At 49.8% G+C, this 17608-nt stretch overlaps 5 protein-coding genes across 5 annotated transcripts; 1 reads left to right on the forward strand and 4 right to left on the reverse strand.

The window, feature by feature from the left end:
* Positions 1-2390: 2390 nt before the first annotated feature.
* On the reverse strand, positions 2391-4296 carry EDB93DRAFT_1249272 (uncharacterized protein; the record flags this gene model as incomplete). The annotated part of the gene is made up of 4 exons (XM_041452833.1): positions 2391-2873; positions 2928-4001; positions 4074-4206; positions 4274-4296. The coding sequence occupies 4 exons, from the start codon at positions 4294-4296 to the stop codon at positions 2391-2393; spliced, it is 1713 nt and encodes a 570-aa protein (XP_041308897.1).
* An 839-nt stretch (positions 4297-5135) lies between these two features.
* Positions 5136-5738, reverse strand: EDB93DRAFT_1103063 (uncharacterized protein; the record flags this gene model as incomplete). Its single annotated transcript, XM_041447270.1, has 1 exon — positions 5136-5738. The coding sequence occupies one exon, from the start codon at positions 5736-5738 to the stop codon at positions 5136-5138; it is 603 nt and encodes a 200-aa protein (XP_041308898.1).
* Positions 5739-6656: 918 nt separating this feature from the next.
* On the reverse strand, positions 6657-9902 carry EDB93DRAFT_1224768 (TPR-like protein; the record flags this gene model as incomplete). Its single annotated transcript, XM_041451198.1, has 3 exons — positions 6657-8191; positions 8351-9195; positions 9538-9902. The coding sequence occupies 3 exons, from the start codon at positions 9900-9902 to the stop codon at positions 6657-6659; spliced, it is 2745 nt and encodes a 914-aa protein (XP_041308899.1).
* Positions 9903-10679: 777 nt separating this feature from the next.
* Positions 10680-11670, forward strand: EDB93DRAFT_1274128 (uncharacterized protein; the record flags this gene model as incomplete). The annotated part of the gene is made up of 2 exons (XM_041454377.1): positions 10680-11566; positions 11653-11670. Exons 1-2 carry the CDS (start codon positions 10838-10840, stop codon positions 11668-11670), a joined length of 747 nt encoding a protein of 248 aa, XP_041308900.1. The 5' UTR covers positions 10680-10837.
* A 4191-nt stretch (positions 11671-15861) lies between these two features.
* Positions 15862-16138, reverse strand: EDB93DRAFT_1249277 (uncharacterized protein; the record flags this gene model as incomplete). The annotated part of the gene is made up of 2 exons (XM_041452834.1): positions 15862-15880; positions 15933-16138. The coding sequence occupies 2 exons, from the start codon at positions 16136-16138 to the stop codon at positions 15862-15864; spliced, it is 225 nt and encodes a 74-aa protein (XP_041308901.1).
* Positions 16139-17608: the final 1470 nt, after the last annotated feature.

Genomic DNA, 17608 nt, shown 5'->3' on the forward strand with positions numbered 1-17608 from the left:
TGCTCGACATTAAGCAAAGGGACTCCTTCATCCACTATCTGCCAAAGCTCCTGCGGGTCCTGACGCTGCTCAGCGATGAGCTGGTTGCCCTCCATAGCCCCCCATCTTTCTGCCATTCGAGCTACTGGCATTTGAGGAATTGCTTCCAAAGACTTGCCATTTTTGCGGAGCACCCCATCAATGAGATGAAGACCATAGTCGTGTACCTGTTCCTCCGTGGGGTCAGGCATGTTGAACGGTGCGTGAGTGAGGCGGTGACGCAGATCATCGCAGAGATTTTCCTTGAAGCGGTTCCAAAGATCATCAGGGCTGGTAGGGTTGCAGTGCAGCAGGATGATGGCAAAGAGATTGCGCATGCGATTTCCTGTGTACATATGAGAGGCATCCCGCAAGCACTGGATCCATTCGTAATCGTCATCAAGCAGACCCCTGTGCTGACACGCTTCCTTGAAAGTCTCATAGAGAGTCCCATCATGTGTCCGAAGGTGTTCGAAGGAGGTAGCCCCTTGAAATTATGGTGAGCTTGATTGATAAAAATTGTCTTAGACATCATACCTTTCACTACAGTCAAAAGCAATCTCAGATAGAAGCACTCTCCGGAGCTGGGCGCAGCAGTGTACATTCTTCCAATCGCCATTCCTCGCTCCCGTATCTTCCATGCACCTTTGCTCCAAACGAATTTTGAGGGGAAATCCTGATAGAGGCTGTCGTGGGCTCCAGCTGCCACCAAGTTCTCATTGGCATTGGCTTTGAACCATCCAGTGAGGCAAGTATCTTTCACTTCTGCGCGCTCAAGGACTTCCTCAGCATCATCCTCGGGGTCATAGAACACCATCTGTTTATTTTTGAGATGGACCGGCAAACGGTAGACAGAGGGCCATTCGAGATGCATAGAAAATTTGAAGATGCGCCATGCAGCCTCGGTAGAGCTGATATATCTCGAGTCCAGATATGATTTGACCTCATCCACTGCTCCTCTCATCTCCAACGTAGCGCGGTCGTTTCCCTTATAAATGTATTTGTGGATGTATTTGACAGATTTGATAGAGGTGCAGACCTCGAGATTGATGTGGCAGTTGAATTCCACCAGCAGTTCGGGGGGATGTGGAACAACATCCTTGTTGGTGAAGATTATGTCGCTCTTTTGGATGGTGTGACCATTGTCAGGTCTTGCATACCCGGGATAGCCATCATCCTTCATCAGGGTCTGGGGACAGAATGTTTTTGGAAAGTGCTTTTTGCACCGCAAATTCTCTATGCAATGCTGCGGACTGCAAGGGCCATGCAGCATGTATTTTTCCACAACCTGATAGAGCTGAGGATGGATGTTCCTGTCAGGAATCTGAGCGGAGATGAAGGAGTTGATTTGCTCAGTGGTACGGATCTTATAATCTGGCTCCAGGAAGATGAGAAGGTGCATGTGAGGCAGGCCCCGCTTTTGATATTCGATGGTGTACACCAATCCAGCAACCTTCCCATAGTAGCCCTTGTGAACCTTCTTCAGCAGCGCTTGCTGCTTCTGGTAGAAAACCCGAGCCACCAAGTCTGGGCGGTCCACAGCGCTCTGACCTATATAAGAAATTGTCAGCACAAAGTCATACACAACGCATCAAATAAGAATCATTACCAGGAAGGAGATTCTCTGTGATTTCAGGCCAACTTCCATTGGCGGTCATCGTCAGGAAGAGATCCGGCTTTTTGCAGGCATGGCAAATGGCTAAAGAATCTTGAAGCAGCTGGTGCATATATCGAGGGCTCCCTGTGTGAGAGGAGGGAAGAATAATGGAGCGACCTGTCTGAGCCAGATCATCTATGCCCTCATTGCAAACATTATCTGCTAAGCCTTGATAGCAGTCCGCCCTGAGCTGCTCTTGGTTGCTTCTGATCCAGTTCAAATTGCTCTGTTCGATGGAGGCCCAAGCGTCGACGATATACTGCTGGAACAATCTTCCACCACAAAAGATGTTGTTGTGATAGATGGAAACAGGGCGTGGATGAAGTCGATAGGCATAGTACAACAGCTGAGTGACATTCTTTGCGACTGTGTGGGTATTTGGGGGGAGAATCAGAGGTATTCCAAGGTGCCAGCCCTCCTCTCCAGATGGAAAGAGAAGGACATAGTGAAGAGGGGAGTATGCATGGCTGAGCTGACTTATACGCTGGAGTCGACCTCCTTGAAGCCGCAAGACGATGTCCCGTTTTTCGGATACCTGCTCAGATCCATCTCCAGGAATGATCACAGCAATTTCATCGGCAGTGGGAACATTATATCTTCGACCATCTGTGCCTTGCTGGAAGTGAATGTGTGCACGAACATCCGTGTGCTGCTCTGGAGGCTTCTCTCGCATGACCTGATAGGCCTGCTTGTAAAGAGTGGCATAGGGATTGATTCAATACAGCATGTCATGGAGCTCCCTGAGAATGCCGCGATCAAGACCTTCATTTCCAGGTCGGGTGGCACAAATGTTGGTGGCTTCCTCGGGATTGTAGATATAAAGTTGCACATATGAAGGCTGAATGCCTTCTGGAGGTATGAGACTACCCATGAGGTGATGCAGAGATCCATGAATATGAAAAGCATTGGGGCCAGAGCCTTGGAGGGCTCTATCCTCGATATCGACACCGACCGACGTGAATGCAAGAGCGCTGTTGTACTGCCGAATCTTGGAGACAAATGTCCTGTCAGTATAAGCGCGCTGCAGTTCTGGTGGCCATGGTGGAAAGGGCAGGAGGACAACTTTACCCTCCAAGCAGCATGTACCGAATTTTGGATTCCGTAGGGAGGATTTCAAGAGTCTTTCGGATGCAAAGTGCAATGCATGGCACTTGGTGCACTCTACATTAAGAGGACCAAGACTATGAATGTTTATAGGCTCCCTGTATGGTCAAGCTCCATCAGGGATAGGAACAATGTGGTTGATAAGTACTTGGTCCTCTGCCTCACGCTCCTCATGCTGCTGAATCTCTTGAGCTCTTCTCCTTTCTTCATCAGCAGCATGATTTTCTTGAGAAGCAGGATCATTATATTCATGCAGCACCTCTTCTAGATGCTCTGCTTGCTTGCGAATCCTTTGTTGCCTCTGGTGTTGGATCTCCTCTTCCTCTTGACCTGCTCGCATACGATCCTGAGTTCGTCTATTGTGCTGCTCCTCTTCCTGTCGACCTGCTTGCACACGATCCTGAGCCAGCCTATTCTGCTGCTCCTCTTCCTGCTGCTGCAAATGAGCCTGTCTCTGGATCCTCTCAGCTTCTTCTTGCTGCAAACAAAGATCCTCCTGCTGCTGCAATTGAGCCTGTCTTTGAAACCTTTCGGCTTCTTGCTGCTGCAGGTGAAGAGCCTCTTGATACTGCAATTGAGCCTGTCTTTGGATCCTCTCAGCTTCTTGCTGCAGGCAAAGAGCCTCCTCATGCCGCCATTGAGCCTCTCTATTGATCCTCTCAGCTTCTTGTTGTTGCAATTGTAGCTGAATTTGACGTCGTCGAAATTCCTCCTGTGCTTGCCTTTGAAGCAAGTCATTTCTAATGCGCTCATTGTCCATTTGCTCTGCCTGTAAATGGTGTTGAAACTGAATATTAAATTGATGATAATCAGGTTCAGGCGGTCCATGCAAAGGCAGTGCAGGATTAGGCGCAAAGTAATGAAGAGGATTGTCAAAGTTGTGAGGACCAACTGCGCCCTCATAATGAATAGCACCATATACAGGAGGAGCAGGAGCAGGTTGAGCAGGTTCATTATGGACCTGAGGTACCTGCATGGGCTGCATCCCAGCTGCCATTAGCTCTGCCTGTGCCTGCTCTCTTATCTCCTCTCTGTCCTGTTGCCTACGACGGTTGCGCTGGCGGCGTCTATCATTATGAGCTGCATTCATCTGCTCATTCAGGCATGCATTATAATCAACAGGAGGGTGCTGATGAGCACGTTGCACATGCGCAATGGCATTACGTGGCAAGCCAGGATATTGCCCAACTGGTAGTGGTTCATATGGAAAGTGAGGAGGAGGCTGTCATGCAAAAGGTCGTGGAACAGGCCCTGCTTGAGGTTCATTAGCTGGCATAAAATTTGGCTGTGGTACATGAGGGGCAGGCCTATCATGAGCAGCATGTCGACGATTGCGCCTGGTAGGGGACGTCATCTGGAGGCAATTGACTCTATCGTGTTCACGTTGGGAGTGACACTCGCGCTCCGGGGTAATATGTTCATGATATCTAAATAGCATGTGCAGACATTAGCATCATGCACCTTGCACGTAGCAATATATAGTCAGCAACTCACAGAATGGGCATATTTCCGTCCATGTTTGATATTTAAATGGTTGTTTAGCAAGTGTAAAATTTGAGTAGCCTGAGCCCATCAATAAGTCATTTATATCTTTGTTGATAATAATCAAAACCCACAAAAAGTGTATCACACTTTGTTACACTTGGCTGCGGGGGAGGGCAATTTAATTCGAGAATTCTATACAAAAGCAGCAGCCAATTGTGTAATGATTTGTGTCACCAAATTATGTAACCAATTGTGTAACCCAAATCTGTTATGCTTTTGCTATTCTCGATGCTCGCTCCCTTATAGTAGGAAAAGTGAGTTGTTTGTCCGTATTATGGGCGCAGCGCAGTAGGCGTGCAGAACACTGTCCACTATATCGTGTTTGGCAGCATTTTTGGACACCGTGGAAATTTACCTCTCGAAATTCTGAATTAAGATTTTTTCGTAGTCACCATTAGCAAACTCAAGCGAGAAAACCACGCGAGATTTCCAAAGTAAGGATTAAGCGAGGTAAGTGAAACCACATGGTGTTTAGCGAATCTAAGCGTATCTAAGTGTATCTACGCGGTGCAAGCGGAAACCATGCGAGCATCTGTCCCTTCCCACCACCGTTCTCCCTTACTTTATAGACTAGCACACACCCGTTGTGCCTTCGGCACAGGAAGCAAAAAGAGCGCTTCGCGCTCTTTGTTGGCTTCCTGGCCTTCGGCTTCATCCTACTTTGGGTATTTTAATAATTATTTTAGGTCTTGAAATAAATTATATTGTATTCATCAAGTTGAGCATGATATGTTACATTCAGATATATTGAACCCTCCTGTTCTCAGCAGGACATACTGCGCTACAGTGCTACAAAGCACTTTGTAGCAAATTATGTTCCCCTCATAATTTCTCTGATTTTCCCATTCTCCTGTTTCCCTGTTCTCTGTGCAGATGAGAAAAGTAAAAGTAAAATTGAATGTGTTGATCCCATCTCACTTGTCCTCCCATCCTGTTGTCCTCCCATCCTGTTGTCCTCCCATCCTGTCGTCCTCCCATCCTGTCGTCCTCCCATCCTGTCGTCCTCCCATCCTGTCGTCCTCCCATCCTGTCGTCCTCCCATCCTCTTGTCATCCCCCCGTCCTGTTGTCGTCCCTCCGTCCTCTTGTCGTCCTCCCGTCCTCTTGTCGTCCTCCCGTCCTCTTGTCGTCCTCCCGTCCTCTTGTCGTCCTCCCGTCCTCTTGTCGTCCTCCCGTCCTCTTGTCGTCCTCCCGTCCTCTTGTCGTCCTCCCGTCCTCTTGTCGTCCTCCCGTCCTCTTGTCGTCCTCCCTTCCTGTTGTCCTCCTCCCATCCTGTTGTCCTCCTCCCATCCTCTTGGCATCCTCCCACTTCTCCTGTTTTCCCATTCTTCTATTTTTTCCCATTCATCTGTTTTCCCTTTTTCACTGTTTTCCTGTTCTCCATTCTCCTGTTCTCCAATTTTCCCCATTCTCATTTCTCAATTGTCTTTTCTTCTTAAATTTTTTTCTTAATGTAGTTAAATTTATTATGATTTGAATTTCGTAAATAATAAATGTTTTTCAATGAGTGCTGCCCTAACGGGCAGCAGACGCACGTGATGCCACGCGAGTTTCCAAATCGAGCTTTAAGCGAGGTAAGCGAAACCACATGGCGTTTAGCGAATCTAAGCGTATCTACGCGGTGCAAGCGGAAACCACGCGAGCGTCCGTCCCTTCCCGCCACCGTTCTCCCTTACTTTATAGATTTATAGATTTATAGATTTATAGATAGATGAGCCGGAATTTGATAGAAGATAGATTATCAGGTAGCTCTAACAAACTTGTTCTGGTGATCCTGGCCGATGTTGATGAAATATGCATAGCCTGAGCAGAATCTCGAACGCTCGAATCAGGATCGTACATTGAATGACGCAAGCTCAACATCAACAGGAGATCATCCTTGCTGCACAACTTGAAGGTGTTATGCCAGATCACTGTTGTGCGACTTCAATCTTACCCACAAATCATCAGCCTGAGTGCACAACCACATCTGGCTCCGAGGTGATAAACTACAAAATTTAAATTCAAATCGTAATTGGATGTGCATATCGTGTAGGTATACAGTCTCAAAGTCTTAAATATCAAAGTCCTTGGCAACAAGTTTTGCGTGGCCATGACTGGATGCTACACGCAAAGTCGTCAAGAGTACTTATAGAATTTTCGGCAGCAGGTAGCACGGTGAATTTGTTGAAAACGCGTAAGGTATACAAAAATATCGCTACTGTATGTAATCACGGCGAAATAAAGTTTAAGCCACAATCGGCTCGTTCCGAGTCGAAACTCGATAAGGAAATCTAAATAATCTAAATCCAACAGTACTTTGATCAACAAGATGCGAAGACCTACGGTATCGATCATATGCCAATATGCACGAACAATATGCGCTGGTTCAAAGGTATGTCTTGGTCAGAACCTAGCGAATACACCGCTCGGTGCAGCGCCCGGGCAGCTCGTTTTGAGTTCACCGTGCCATCCCCGCAAAAGTGTTTATAGAATGCCTTGACTAAGCGCTCCACCGTACTATCGTTGACCTTCCATAATGTTCCAATGACGCTCTTGACCCCGGCGAACTGCAGGCCAGCCGCTAGGTGTATCACTTCATCAAGAGTATTACGGTCACCCACTGCGGTCTCGCAGGCAGAAAGAAATGCAAATTGATGCCGAGACAGATCTGTTTGTGTGATGTCTAGGAGCGAAAGCGGCTCATCGCGCATAAGAAACGCCGATTTGAAGGGTTCGGCAATGTTCTGTGTCCCGTGACACGCAAGATGGAGCCAAGTATTGTCTCGCAATGCGCACAGTGCTCTCGATTTTGTGGCATCAACACTGGTGATCTTGGAAAACGAAATAGTTGGGGGAGGGGGCAGAAGGCTCCGCACCAATTCCAGTTCAGGCTCCACAGCATCCAAAGTGAATGTGGCACCGGCTGGGCGATTCTGACCAATCGCAACGAAGGGCACCGATGGGGACCTTTCATGACTTCTGCGAGCCTTGATCAGCGCGGTGAGCGATGGCGTGTATGAAGATATGTAGAGATGTGAAAGGAACCGCCCTTGTTTCCTGTACTCGCCAGCAGCATGCAACGGCAAGAAATTGAAGACAGATGTCGGGCACCACCATATTCGAGATCCTCGTGGTGCAATTCCGTCCAGATTCTCGACCACCGGGCAGACGACGTCATCCCACAACTCGGTCAAGGCTTTTTTAAGTGCTGGACTATCTGTGCGGTGGAGTTTGTCCACCAATATTTGGAGCTTCTCAACGCTGATAGAGAGTTGGATGCTGATCGGAGTTTGCTTGTGTGGGATGACAATGGCATAGAAAGACGACTTGCTTCCAATGAGCACGATGATAGGCCCATCACGAGCTGCATCTTGAAGATCGGAGAATAAGGGGGGGAGGAGGAAGCGAGACAAGCCCTCGATGTTCCGGATCTCTTCTACAGCGCTGTTCCACTCCTTCACTAGACGTCTGTACCGGGTTTCTTCTGCTTCTACGTCGATTTTTAGGGTTCCTTCTGGAAGGCTCGTGAGAGGTTTATCGAGGAGGGAGCTAAGGTATCTGAACCTCTTCAAGAGGGCCGCTGCATGATCACTGCGTGTCTGGAGACCGTCAACAGGCATGCGGAGTCGTGTCATCTGGGTCCAGATGATAGTTCTGCCTTGTTCCAACAACTCAACGGCGCGACGCACGTCACCGCTACGAAGAGCATACGATGCAGCATCCACGGCAAGTGCCAGTGGGAAGTCCTTCATGGCCCTATGACGAGAGGATACTGAAGTCTCATAAGCCTCCAATTGAGTATCATGTCTGTGTTGTTCAGCATAGCGAACCCAGCGGAAGCTTGTTTGTAGGCGGGATAGCGGGCCTCCAGAGACAATATTTGCTGCTGTCTTGAAGTGATGCATAGCAACATCGAGGCTGTCCGTACCTTCGCCCGCACCAATGTCGTCAAGCCCTGAACGATGGTATGATAGATAGACACTGGCTAGCGATTCATGGATTGATAGTCGATGAGGATCATGTTGGCTCAGCAGATTCAATGCACAACGGAGATTCTCTCGTGCCTCGTCGAGGTCTTCTTCGTTGCCTCGGTGCTCAAAGCGGGAGGAGAGATCAATCGCAAGGTTGCTTAATGACATGGACCGATCTGCGTGACCGAAGGGGCGCAAAGCCAGCGCTTCTTTATGAAGTGCGATAGCCTCATCCAAGTCTTCTTCGTTGCCTCGGTGCTCAAAGCGGGAGGAGAGATCAAGCGCGAGGTTATTTAATGATGTGGACCGATCTGTGTGACCGACGGGGCACAAAGCCAGCACTTCCGTATGAAGTGCAATAGCCTGATCCAAGTCTTCTTCGTTGCCTCGGTGCTTGAAGCGGGAGCAGAGATCAACCGCGAAGTTATTTAATGGCATGAACCGATCTGTGTGACCGACGGGGTGCAAATCCAGCGCTTCCGTATGAAGTGCGATAGCCTCATCTAAGTCTTCTTCGTTGTCTCGGTGCTCAAAGCGGGAAGAAAGAAGAAACGCGAGGTTATTTAATGACATGGACCGATCTACGTGACCGATGGGGCGCAAAGCCAGCGCTTCCGTATGAAGTGCGATAGCCTGATCCAAGTCTTCTTCGTTGCCTCGGTGCTTGAAGCGGGAGGAGAGTTGCCTCGCGAGGTTATTTAATGATATGGACCGACCTGTATGACCGACGGGGCACAAAGCCAGCGCTTCCGTATGAAGTACGATAGCCTCATCCAAGTCTTCTTCGTTGCCTCGGTGCTTGAAGCGGGAGGAGAGATGAGCTGCGAGGTTATTTAATGGCATGAACCGATCTGGGTGACCGACGGGGTGCAAGGCCAACATTTCCCTGTCAAGTACGATAGCCTCATCCAAATCTTTGCTTGTGCCTCCGTGCTGGAAGCGAGTTTCCAGCATGAGCGCCAAATTACCTAGCAGCTGCGCTCGACGACAATGTCCGCCATGGTAGTACCCCAGTGCGTCAAAATAAAGGGATATCACTTCATCTAATTCATGGGGTTCATCTCTCTGCAAACACTGCTCTGCTCGATCAGTAAGTTGATCCAGCGATGAAGGAAGCACAGATGCTGCCCGCCGCTCTTGCTCAAAATCATTTGCTTCAATGTTTTCGGCAGAACGCAGAGCAGATGTTTCAATTGTAATTAAAGCTGCTCTATAGATGTGGCTGTTGAAGTGGCAGACATCGAGGACTTCGCTCAGTAACTCTTCAGCTGTGTCAGCATCTGTTTGAAAGCCGTGTTTCGCGAAGCGAGAGAGCAGAGAAATGGCAAGATGGAGTTGAGTGGTAGGTCTGTCTGGATGACCCATGGGACGCGAATCAAGGGCACCTTGAAAAAGAGAGATAGGAATGTCGACGTCGAGGTAAATTCCATTAGCTTGGCAGCTAAGGAACTTTGCGGTGGCTAGATTGAAGAGTGCTGCAGGGCGGTAGGGATGGTCCACGGGACATAGATCCAACGCGCGTTCAAAGTGGTTTATGGATTGGTCGAGATCCCCACTGTTCTGCGTCCTGCGGTATCGTGCGAGAAGACTATGACCGGCATCAGTCTCTAGTGCTAGCGAATCCATATCGCGGGATGTAAACTACATGTTACACGTCTCAGCATCGGAGTCCCCGACCGGATCAATCGCTCACGGTAGTAAGGGGGCAGAGACCTGCGGTATCATTCTGATCAGGCAGTCGTTGCTCCACTGTCATGGTCAGTGAAGTACAAGCGGATACGACTTCCTCCTCCTTTGGAGCCAACATTATGGCTGTGATACTCGTTAGCATTTTTTAGGCGTTACTTGTAATAGACAATACTGACGATCCGATTTTTCGCTGCAATCCAGTAGTTCTCTGACAGAGATCTCGAACGTGCGCAGGTGTTCTCCATGACAGACCATGGGACCCATTTCAAATGAGGCATACACGCTGACCTGGACTTTAGAAGATGGCTCGCATGGCCTCGAGTCTTTCTCAATACATGCAGGACAGACGGGGTTAAGGATCACTCACAGAAGAATGTGCTCGTGCCATTCGACCAAAGGTTGATCTACGTGTACAAACTTATTGCTTGTCTGCTATTCAGCACCGTCAGCCTTGACCACCGCATGGAACCCAGCGGGGATCCGTTGGAGACCAAGGGTAAGATCAGTCGCGCGAATGGCTTGGAAATCGTCAATATATGCTAAACATAGATTGATATCGCATACTAGTAATGAAGACTTGTTGCATTTCGCTCAAGGGTATCTCTCCCAGGTCCTGGGCGTGTCCTGGGTAGGCTTGGCTCCTAACTAAACAATTTGGGACTCTATTATGTAACGAGGCACGAGAGAAAGAATAGAGTAAGGTCTTCGATCGAACGGAAGGCGCGGCACCGCTTCTTGTTCCCGTGCCGCGACCATCGTTCGTCGCTGCGTAGTTCACTCTCCTCCTCGTATTTCTTTTTTCTAAGAACAAAAACCACACCTAAGAACCTTTAAACAAAACCAATTCACCCCATACCCACACATTATCTATCATGGTTGACCCAACAACCGAAACATGCCCAGAATTCGCAGGCGCACTTTACGCCGGCATACGCACCGACTTAATAGCAGCCACAGGTCAAACAGAGCAAGAAGTCATAGACCGTTTAGTAGACACCTGGAACGCAGGACACGAAGAGAGAGTACTTGCATGGGAACAACAGCAAGAGAACGAGGCACTTGCAGTCGCCAACGCTGAGAGAGCTCGCGTAGCGCAAGAAGAAGCAGAGCACGCCCTACAGGAGGCGGAAGCGCAGAGGGAGCGCGCAGAGGCAGAGAAGAAGAAACCGAAAATGAATGGATTCAAGGAAGCCTCAACAGTAGGAGACTTCCTGGCTCCCCGTCCCTCCCAATACGCAGTTCAAAAGCTCACTAACTTTGAATACGTAGAGTTGTGGTACTTCTCCCCCGACAGATGCAAGGAAGCCCTCAAGACTTCGAGATCCGTCGCGGACGACTACGGTCTAACCAAGGTGGACGACCAGCTCACCATTTGTCCAGCGTCAGCCTTCAAAGCCTTGAAGGCAGCACTAGCAGATCACGACCTGCCGTTCTCGGTTTTCCTACGAGCGAAGAACATGTTCCTCGTGCAAATCAGCCAGGCCAAGTGGCCCCAAACCCACATCGACGCTCTCTCGCTTTTCTACTGGCACCTCGAAAACCACGCGGTTCGCAACCACAGCGACATCGGAGACATGGTGATCCTCAACTACGCCTCAAGGGTACGTCACGACTGGCATAACTGTTTAAAGCGAGACGAAGGCTTCAACATCGGAAACCTGAATGAGACCCTTCTATGCACAATTAGCGAAGAATTATGGGATAAAGTACGATCCCGAACCCTGGCCATGGTGCGTTTCGCACCCCCCTCATCCAAAGCATCAACTAACCATATAACCCTCTTTACCCATACAATGTTCTCGTACTCACCTACAACCCACGTACGTGGATGCCCGCGATGTCACTCCCGCGGATGCCTGCGACGTTAATCCTGCGGATGCCCGCACACATGCTCACGCGGATGCCTGCGACATCAATCCTGCGGACACCTGCACACATGTTCACGCGGACGACGCACCTGTCCATCACACAGCCTTCAAACAAAGATGCACCCGCCTACCAGAGCAGCTTCCGGAAGTCGAGCTATCGCGACACGCGAGGCAACAACCAACGGAACCATAACTCACATTCACGTTCGCCCGTCCGCAGGGGAGAAGCCCAGAAGGGCAGATCATCCTCACCAGACAACACCCACGACAAGAACCGTCGAGAGGGTTTTTCTCACAGCGCAGGCTCACATGGCCGTTCAGCCTGCGCCATCTGTTTGGGCTGCTTTGCACACGACATTCGTCACTGCAACGCCAGCAACCTCTGGGACGGATCCAACGCCCATTGCCGTCGAACGCAAGACGGTCGAATTGTCAACCCTCAAGGTCTCCCACTCTGCTACAAATGGCAGTGCCCTGAGAGCTGCGCAGCCCCAAACCACGAATCATCCCACGAATGCTCAGGTTGTGGAGGCAAAGACCATGGCGCGCAGAAATGTTCTCGAGTCAAGAAAGCATGAGGTGTGCACCCCGTACAAGGCCAGCGAGTGGCAATGTCTCCTCGAAGAGACAAACCTCCTTAGTAGATACCCATCTATACCTAGATGCATGGTCAGCGGTTTTTCCGGAGGAATCCCTCCAATTACATGTACATATGCCCCCGCCAATAGCCCCACCATTAACGAGAATGTGGCTGCGTTCTGGAACATTGTGGAATGTGAATTTTCCAAAGGTCGTTTCATCGGCCCTTTTAGCGCTGAAGAACTTAAGTCCGTTGTCGGCGAATTCCAGACAGCCCCCTTGTCCCTGGTTCCCAAACCAGGCAAACCAGGCGAATTCCGCCTGGTTCAAAACCTCTCTTTCCTGATTCGCCCATTACCTTCCATTAGATCAATTAATTCCAGAGTCGACTCCGACTTATTTCCATGTACATACGGAACTTTTCCCACCATTTGCCAAGCAATCTGGAGCCTACCTCCCGGCTCGCAAGGAGCCGTGCGAGACGTGGCAGAGGCATACAGAACAATTCCTCTCCACCACTCGCAGTGGCCTGGCCTGGCCATACGCTTACCGGGGGATGACGCATTTGCAATCGATACAGCCCTGTGCTTTGGATTCGGCCCCTCCACAGGAATTTACGGAAATGTGGCCGACGCAGGATCTGACATCCTACGAAGCAAGGGCATCGGACCCATTTCAAAATGGGTCGATGACCACCTGTTTTTACGTATTAGGAAAGAGTACCTGGAAGAATACAATAGACATCGTGTACTTGCCGCAAATGAAATCAAGAAGAACGGAGGGCCCATCACTGATGGAGGCCGCATATGGTATAAGGGGGCCACCAGACCGGACGGCAGTGTCGAAGAATTCGACGAAGACATGCTGTTCCCCCTTCAAGATTTATCCTCACGATCCCCACGGTCATTCGAGGACGCTCAGTTCTCATACTGCTTCGACGACATTGATTTTTATTCTTATCTACTGGGGATCATATGGAAAATATCGAAAGACCACCCTTTCAGCAGCGAGCCACTTTTCACCGGACTCGTTTGGGACCTTACCAAATGTACCATGGCATTATCAAGCCACAAGCAGACGAAATACCTCAAGGCTATCGCCGTGTGGCAATCCAAGCGGACTCACACCCTCCATGAGGTACAAAAACTGCACGGCAAGTTGTTGCACGCCTGCCTCGTGGTCCCAATGGGACGAGCTTACCTCACCAGCTTGGAAAGCATGCTGGGCATATTTGAAGACCGCCCGCACACACCACGAACCCCCCCTCGTAGCACCCCAGAAGACATTGAGTGGTGGAAAACAACCCTCAGTCCCAGCCTTATCGCCCGCCCAATACCAGGACCCTGCATCCTCCATGACCCCCTTGCCTATTCGGACGCTAGCTCTGGTCACGGAATCGGAATCGTCATCAGTGGGAGATGGCGAGCGTGGAAACTCGTACCTGGTTGGAAAAGGGATGGGCGCGACATCGGCTGGGCAGAGAGCATTGGGTTCGAGCTCCTCGTTCGGACCACCATCGCGGTTGCTCCCCCCAGAACTCATTTCAAAGTCTATGGCGACAACAGAGGCGTCGTTGAAGGATGGTGGAAGGGGTGCAGTAGAAGTCGAGCTTGTAATGAAGTCTTCAAGCGGATCCACACGCTCGCTGCCAATGCCAAGTGTACAATCCTTACTCGATACGTCCCAAGTAAAGATAACCCCGCTGACGGCCCGTCACGGGGAATATATCCCCCCGCATCTGACATGCTCCCCCAAATCCCAATCCCAAGGGAATTGCAAGCATTCATTTCCGACATACCCACCAACGAACTCAATCACCGCACCTTCCACGGGGCTAGCGCACCCAGCACGTACCAACCGTTTCCGACAATGGTCGAAAAACTTGGAGACGACGAGTACAAACGCCGTGCACTTGTCAATCGCGAACTCGAACGAAGAGGGGAGGAACTCCTCCAAGCGTCGCAAACCTTCCTATAACAGCGACATAAGCCCAATGCCATCACCGCTACGTCCGCATTGCCCAGCTAAGGACAGGCTATACCTGTGGCAGCCCACATCCCCGCGCTCAATAAGAGACGCGCAGGGACAGGTCTTACCTCTAACCCCCTCTGACATCAAGCGCATTCGAGAAGTTATGATCCACAGATACGCGGAGGGAACGCACAAATTGTATGGATCGGGGCTGCTCATCTTCCATGTTTTCTGCAACAGCAAAAGCATCCCAGAGGATCAGAGAGCCCCCGCAAGTCACATCCTGATTTCCTCATTCATATCCTGCATGGCAGGTCATTATTCCGGCAAGACTATATCGAACTATGTCTACGGCGTCCGCGCGTGGCATGTCTTGCATGGCGTAGGAAACTAAACGACATGGAAATCGACACCCTCCTCAAAGCGAGCTTATCCATGACCCCCGCGACAGCCAGACGCAGCAAACGTGAACCGTACACAATAGAACTCATCATAGCCATTCGAGAGCAACTCAATCTATCAAACCTCGTGGACGCCGCCGTCTTCGCGTGCCTCACCACCGCATTTTATGCTACAGCGAGGGCGGGAGAATTCACAGTCCCACGCCTAGACGCTTTCAACCCCACCCTGCACATAACTCCTGCCAACGTGACAGACGTCCGCGATCGACAAAACCTCCTTACCAAGAATTTCCATTTGCCCCGCACGAAAACTTCGTTAGAAGGAGAGGATGTGCACTGGGCCAAGCAATCAGGACATTCAGACCCAGAGGCAGCTTTTCTGAACCACATGGCCATTAACGACTTTCCCGTCGACAGCGCACTGTTTTCATATCGCCACAAGGACTCATACAGACCACTAACGAAAACAAAACTCACGCAAAGATTAGCGTCAGCAACCAGAGCAGCAGGGCGGGAACCATTACAAGGACATGGAATCCGCATAGGTTCCACCCTCGAATACCTCCTTCGAAATATTCCTTTCGACGTCGTTAAAGTCAAAGGTCGTTGGGCAAGCGACGCTTTTCTCAAGTACCTTCGCCGTCACGCTCAAATCCTAGCGCCCTACATGCAAGCTGTCCCATCCTTACAGGACCAGTTTCTCCGCTACACCTTACCCCCAGTTCGCGGGGGCTAAGCATTGGCAATGATCGAAAGGCAAACCATTGTGAGTGTTCCACGTCCGTCTCCTAAAACGGGGTATCCGAGACAACCACGAGTTTCGCTGGATGCGTCGACGAATTCCTAAACATCTGGGAATCGCAGCTCACCTCCCTTTTCTCTTAGGTGCACTCCTCGGGGCCGGAAAGCGCTGCGCGCCCTCGCCCAAAAGCTATCTCCACATCAGAACCTATCCAAACACATTCCATTCCCCCCCCCCAGTATTCTAGTAATACAAAATTTATCTGTTAGTCGTGTCACAGTGAACATCGAAGAACGCATATTGTTATGTATTCATATGATCAGTGCTTCATATGCTTACTCGCCTCTTTTTTGCCTGAAAATGCGAGATTAACTCCATACATGTGCTGTAAAACACAACGACTTACGACCGAGGACGCTTTGAACTCTTCGTCTTGTTGTTTGACGACTTACGCTTACGCTTTTTCCCTTCCAAAGGCTCGGTACTAGGAGCAGATTTCTCTCCTGAAGGAGTAGGAGACGGTTTGCACGATGAGGCTGAAGAAAAGTCAGAATCAGAGTCTGATTCTGACGAGCTTGAAGACTCGACGGTGACACGTCGACGACGGGCCATAACGATGGCTGAGGGATAGATCTAAACTAATACTTGAGAATAAGACGTTTGCTGGGGGGCACGAAACACTGCAGTACCTGACTTCCTGAAGGATTATAGAGAAGGGAGCCAGCCTCAGTACAGGACGCACACAGCACCCACAATGAGTTCACAGGACAGAAGCGACTCGCAAAATACCGAGCCACCCGGCCTCCTCGTTGTCAGTGAGCCTCGTTGTCAGTGTGCGTGAAATTTGTAGACGCGCATTCTAGATTGAAACTAGCCAACACAATGAATAATGCTGCGAGGCTGAGCGCTTAGGACTGAGCGCAGGGCATTCCACATGAGCCAGACTTTCACAGGAATTCGTGCAGCCTATTGCGAAGCACTGTCTGAATGTCACCGCCCTTAGAAAGTTTGACAAGGACGTTACCTACAGCTGCTGTCAGACGATGACACCGCATTGCATGAGTTTATAACTGTGCACATTGAATTTGTTCCGATACAAAGAGTGCGGCAAACAGTACCAGTAGTACTTGGCAAGGATCAATCTGTCAACGGCTCAACACAAGTCACGGGTTACGGTGCCGATTTGCCGTGAGTTATTTAGAAGTCCGATTGGTGCATGATCCGGAATGACGCGATGATCTACTATGTAGTCTCCAAGTACCAACCCGACACATTAATATTACAAGCAGCGAGCGCATGTAAAAGTCGACGGACTGCCTAGCTATGAAACTAAAAACATCTTCAGGTGATTCTGATTCTGACTCTAGACTTGCCCTGTCCTTAACATATTCTTGGCCAGCAGTCCGCTATATCGTTGAGGACACCCGTCAAGCAAAAAAACCTACTGTAACTTCGAGGCTCGAGCGAGCGACATGGGATTCTCGTCATGCCAGAGTCGCATGCACAGGACTCGTGAAATGAAAGTATCTGTGAGTAGCAGCCTTAAAACTTTATAATAACCCACTGCAGCTAAGACAACCGATACGAATACATGCTTCCCCTCACTACCTGGTATCCATCAGAACGAAACTATGCAAGTAGGTCATCCCTAACAAATGCCTGTATCATCTATGTCTGCATCGCCGGGTGGATTTGTGGTCATTACCAATCACAGCAATAGCCATACGAGCGTGCTGATGATAGTTGCACGCGCGTAGCGATATCGGTTTACCGGGCTCCTACCTTCAGGGATTGTGCTAACATCTGTGATGTCGTACGAGATATTCCCCTTGGTCCAGTTGATAAGCTGAGCTAGCATTATTTTGCATGTGAAGCATGCAACAACCACTGTTTCTTTCCTTCGGTAATGTTACACTAAAGCTCGAGCAGGGGCACCTTTCCGAGCACAAGTCGACTACATCGCAGAATTGGGCACAAAAAAACAATCTATGAGGATATAATTCCAATACAGAAATGCATCGACTGCAGTCAGTAGCGAATTCGTCTTTTCCGGGATCAGTCAGAATCGCTTGAAACGTATGG

This window comes from Suillus bovinus, assembly GCF_016758785.1.
Source record: "Suillus bovinus strain UH-Sbo-P2 chromosome Unknown EDB93scaffold_19, whole genome shotgun sequence".
In the NCBI taxonomy this organism is placed as follows: Eukaryota; Fungi; Basidiomycota; class Agaricomycetes; order Boletales; family Suillaceae; genus Suillus; species Suillus bovinus.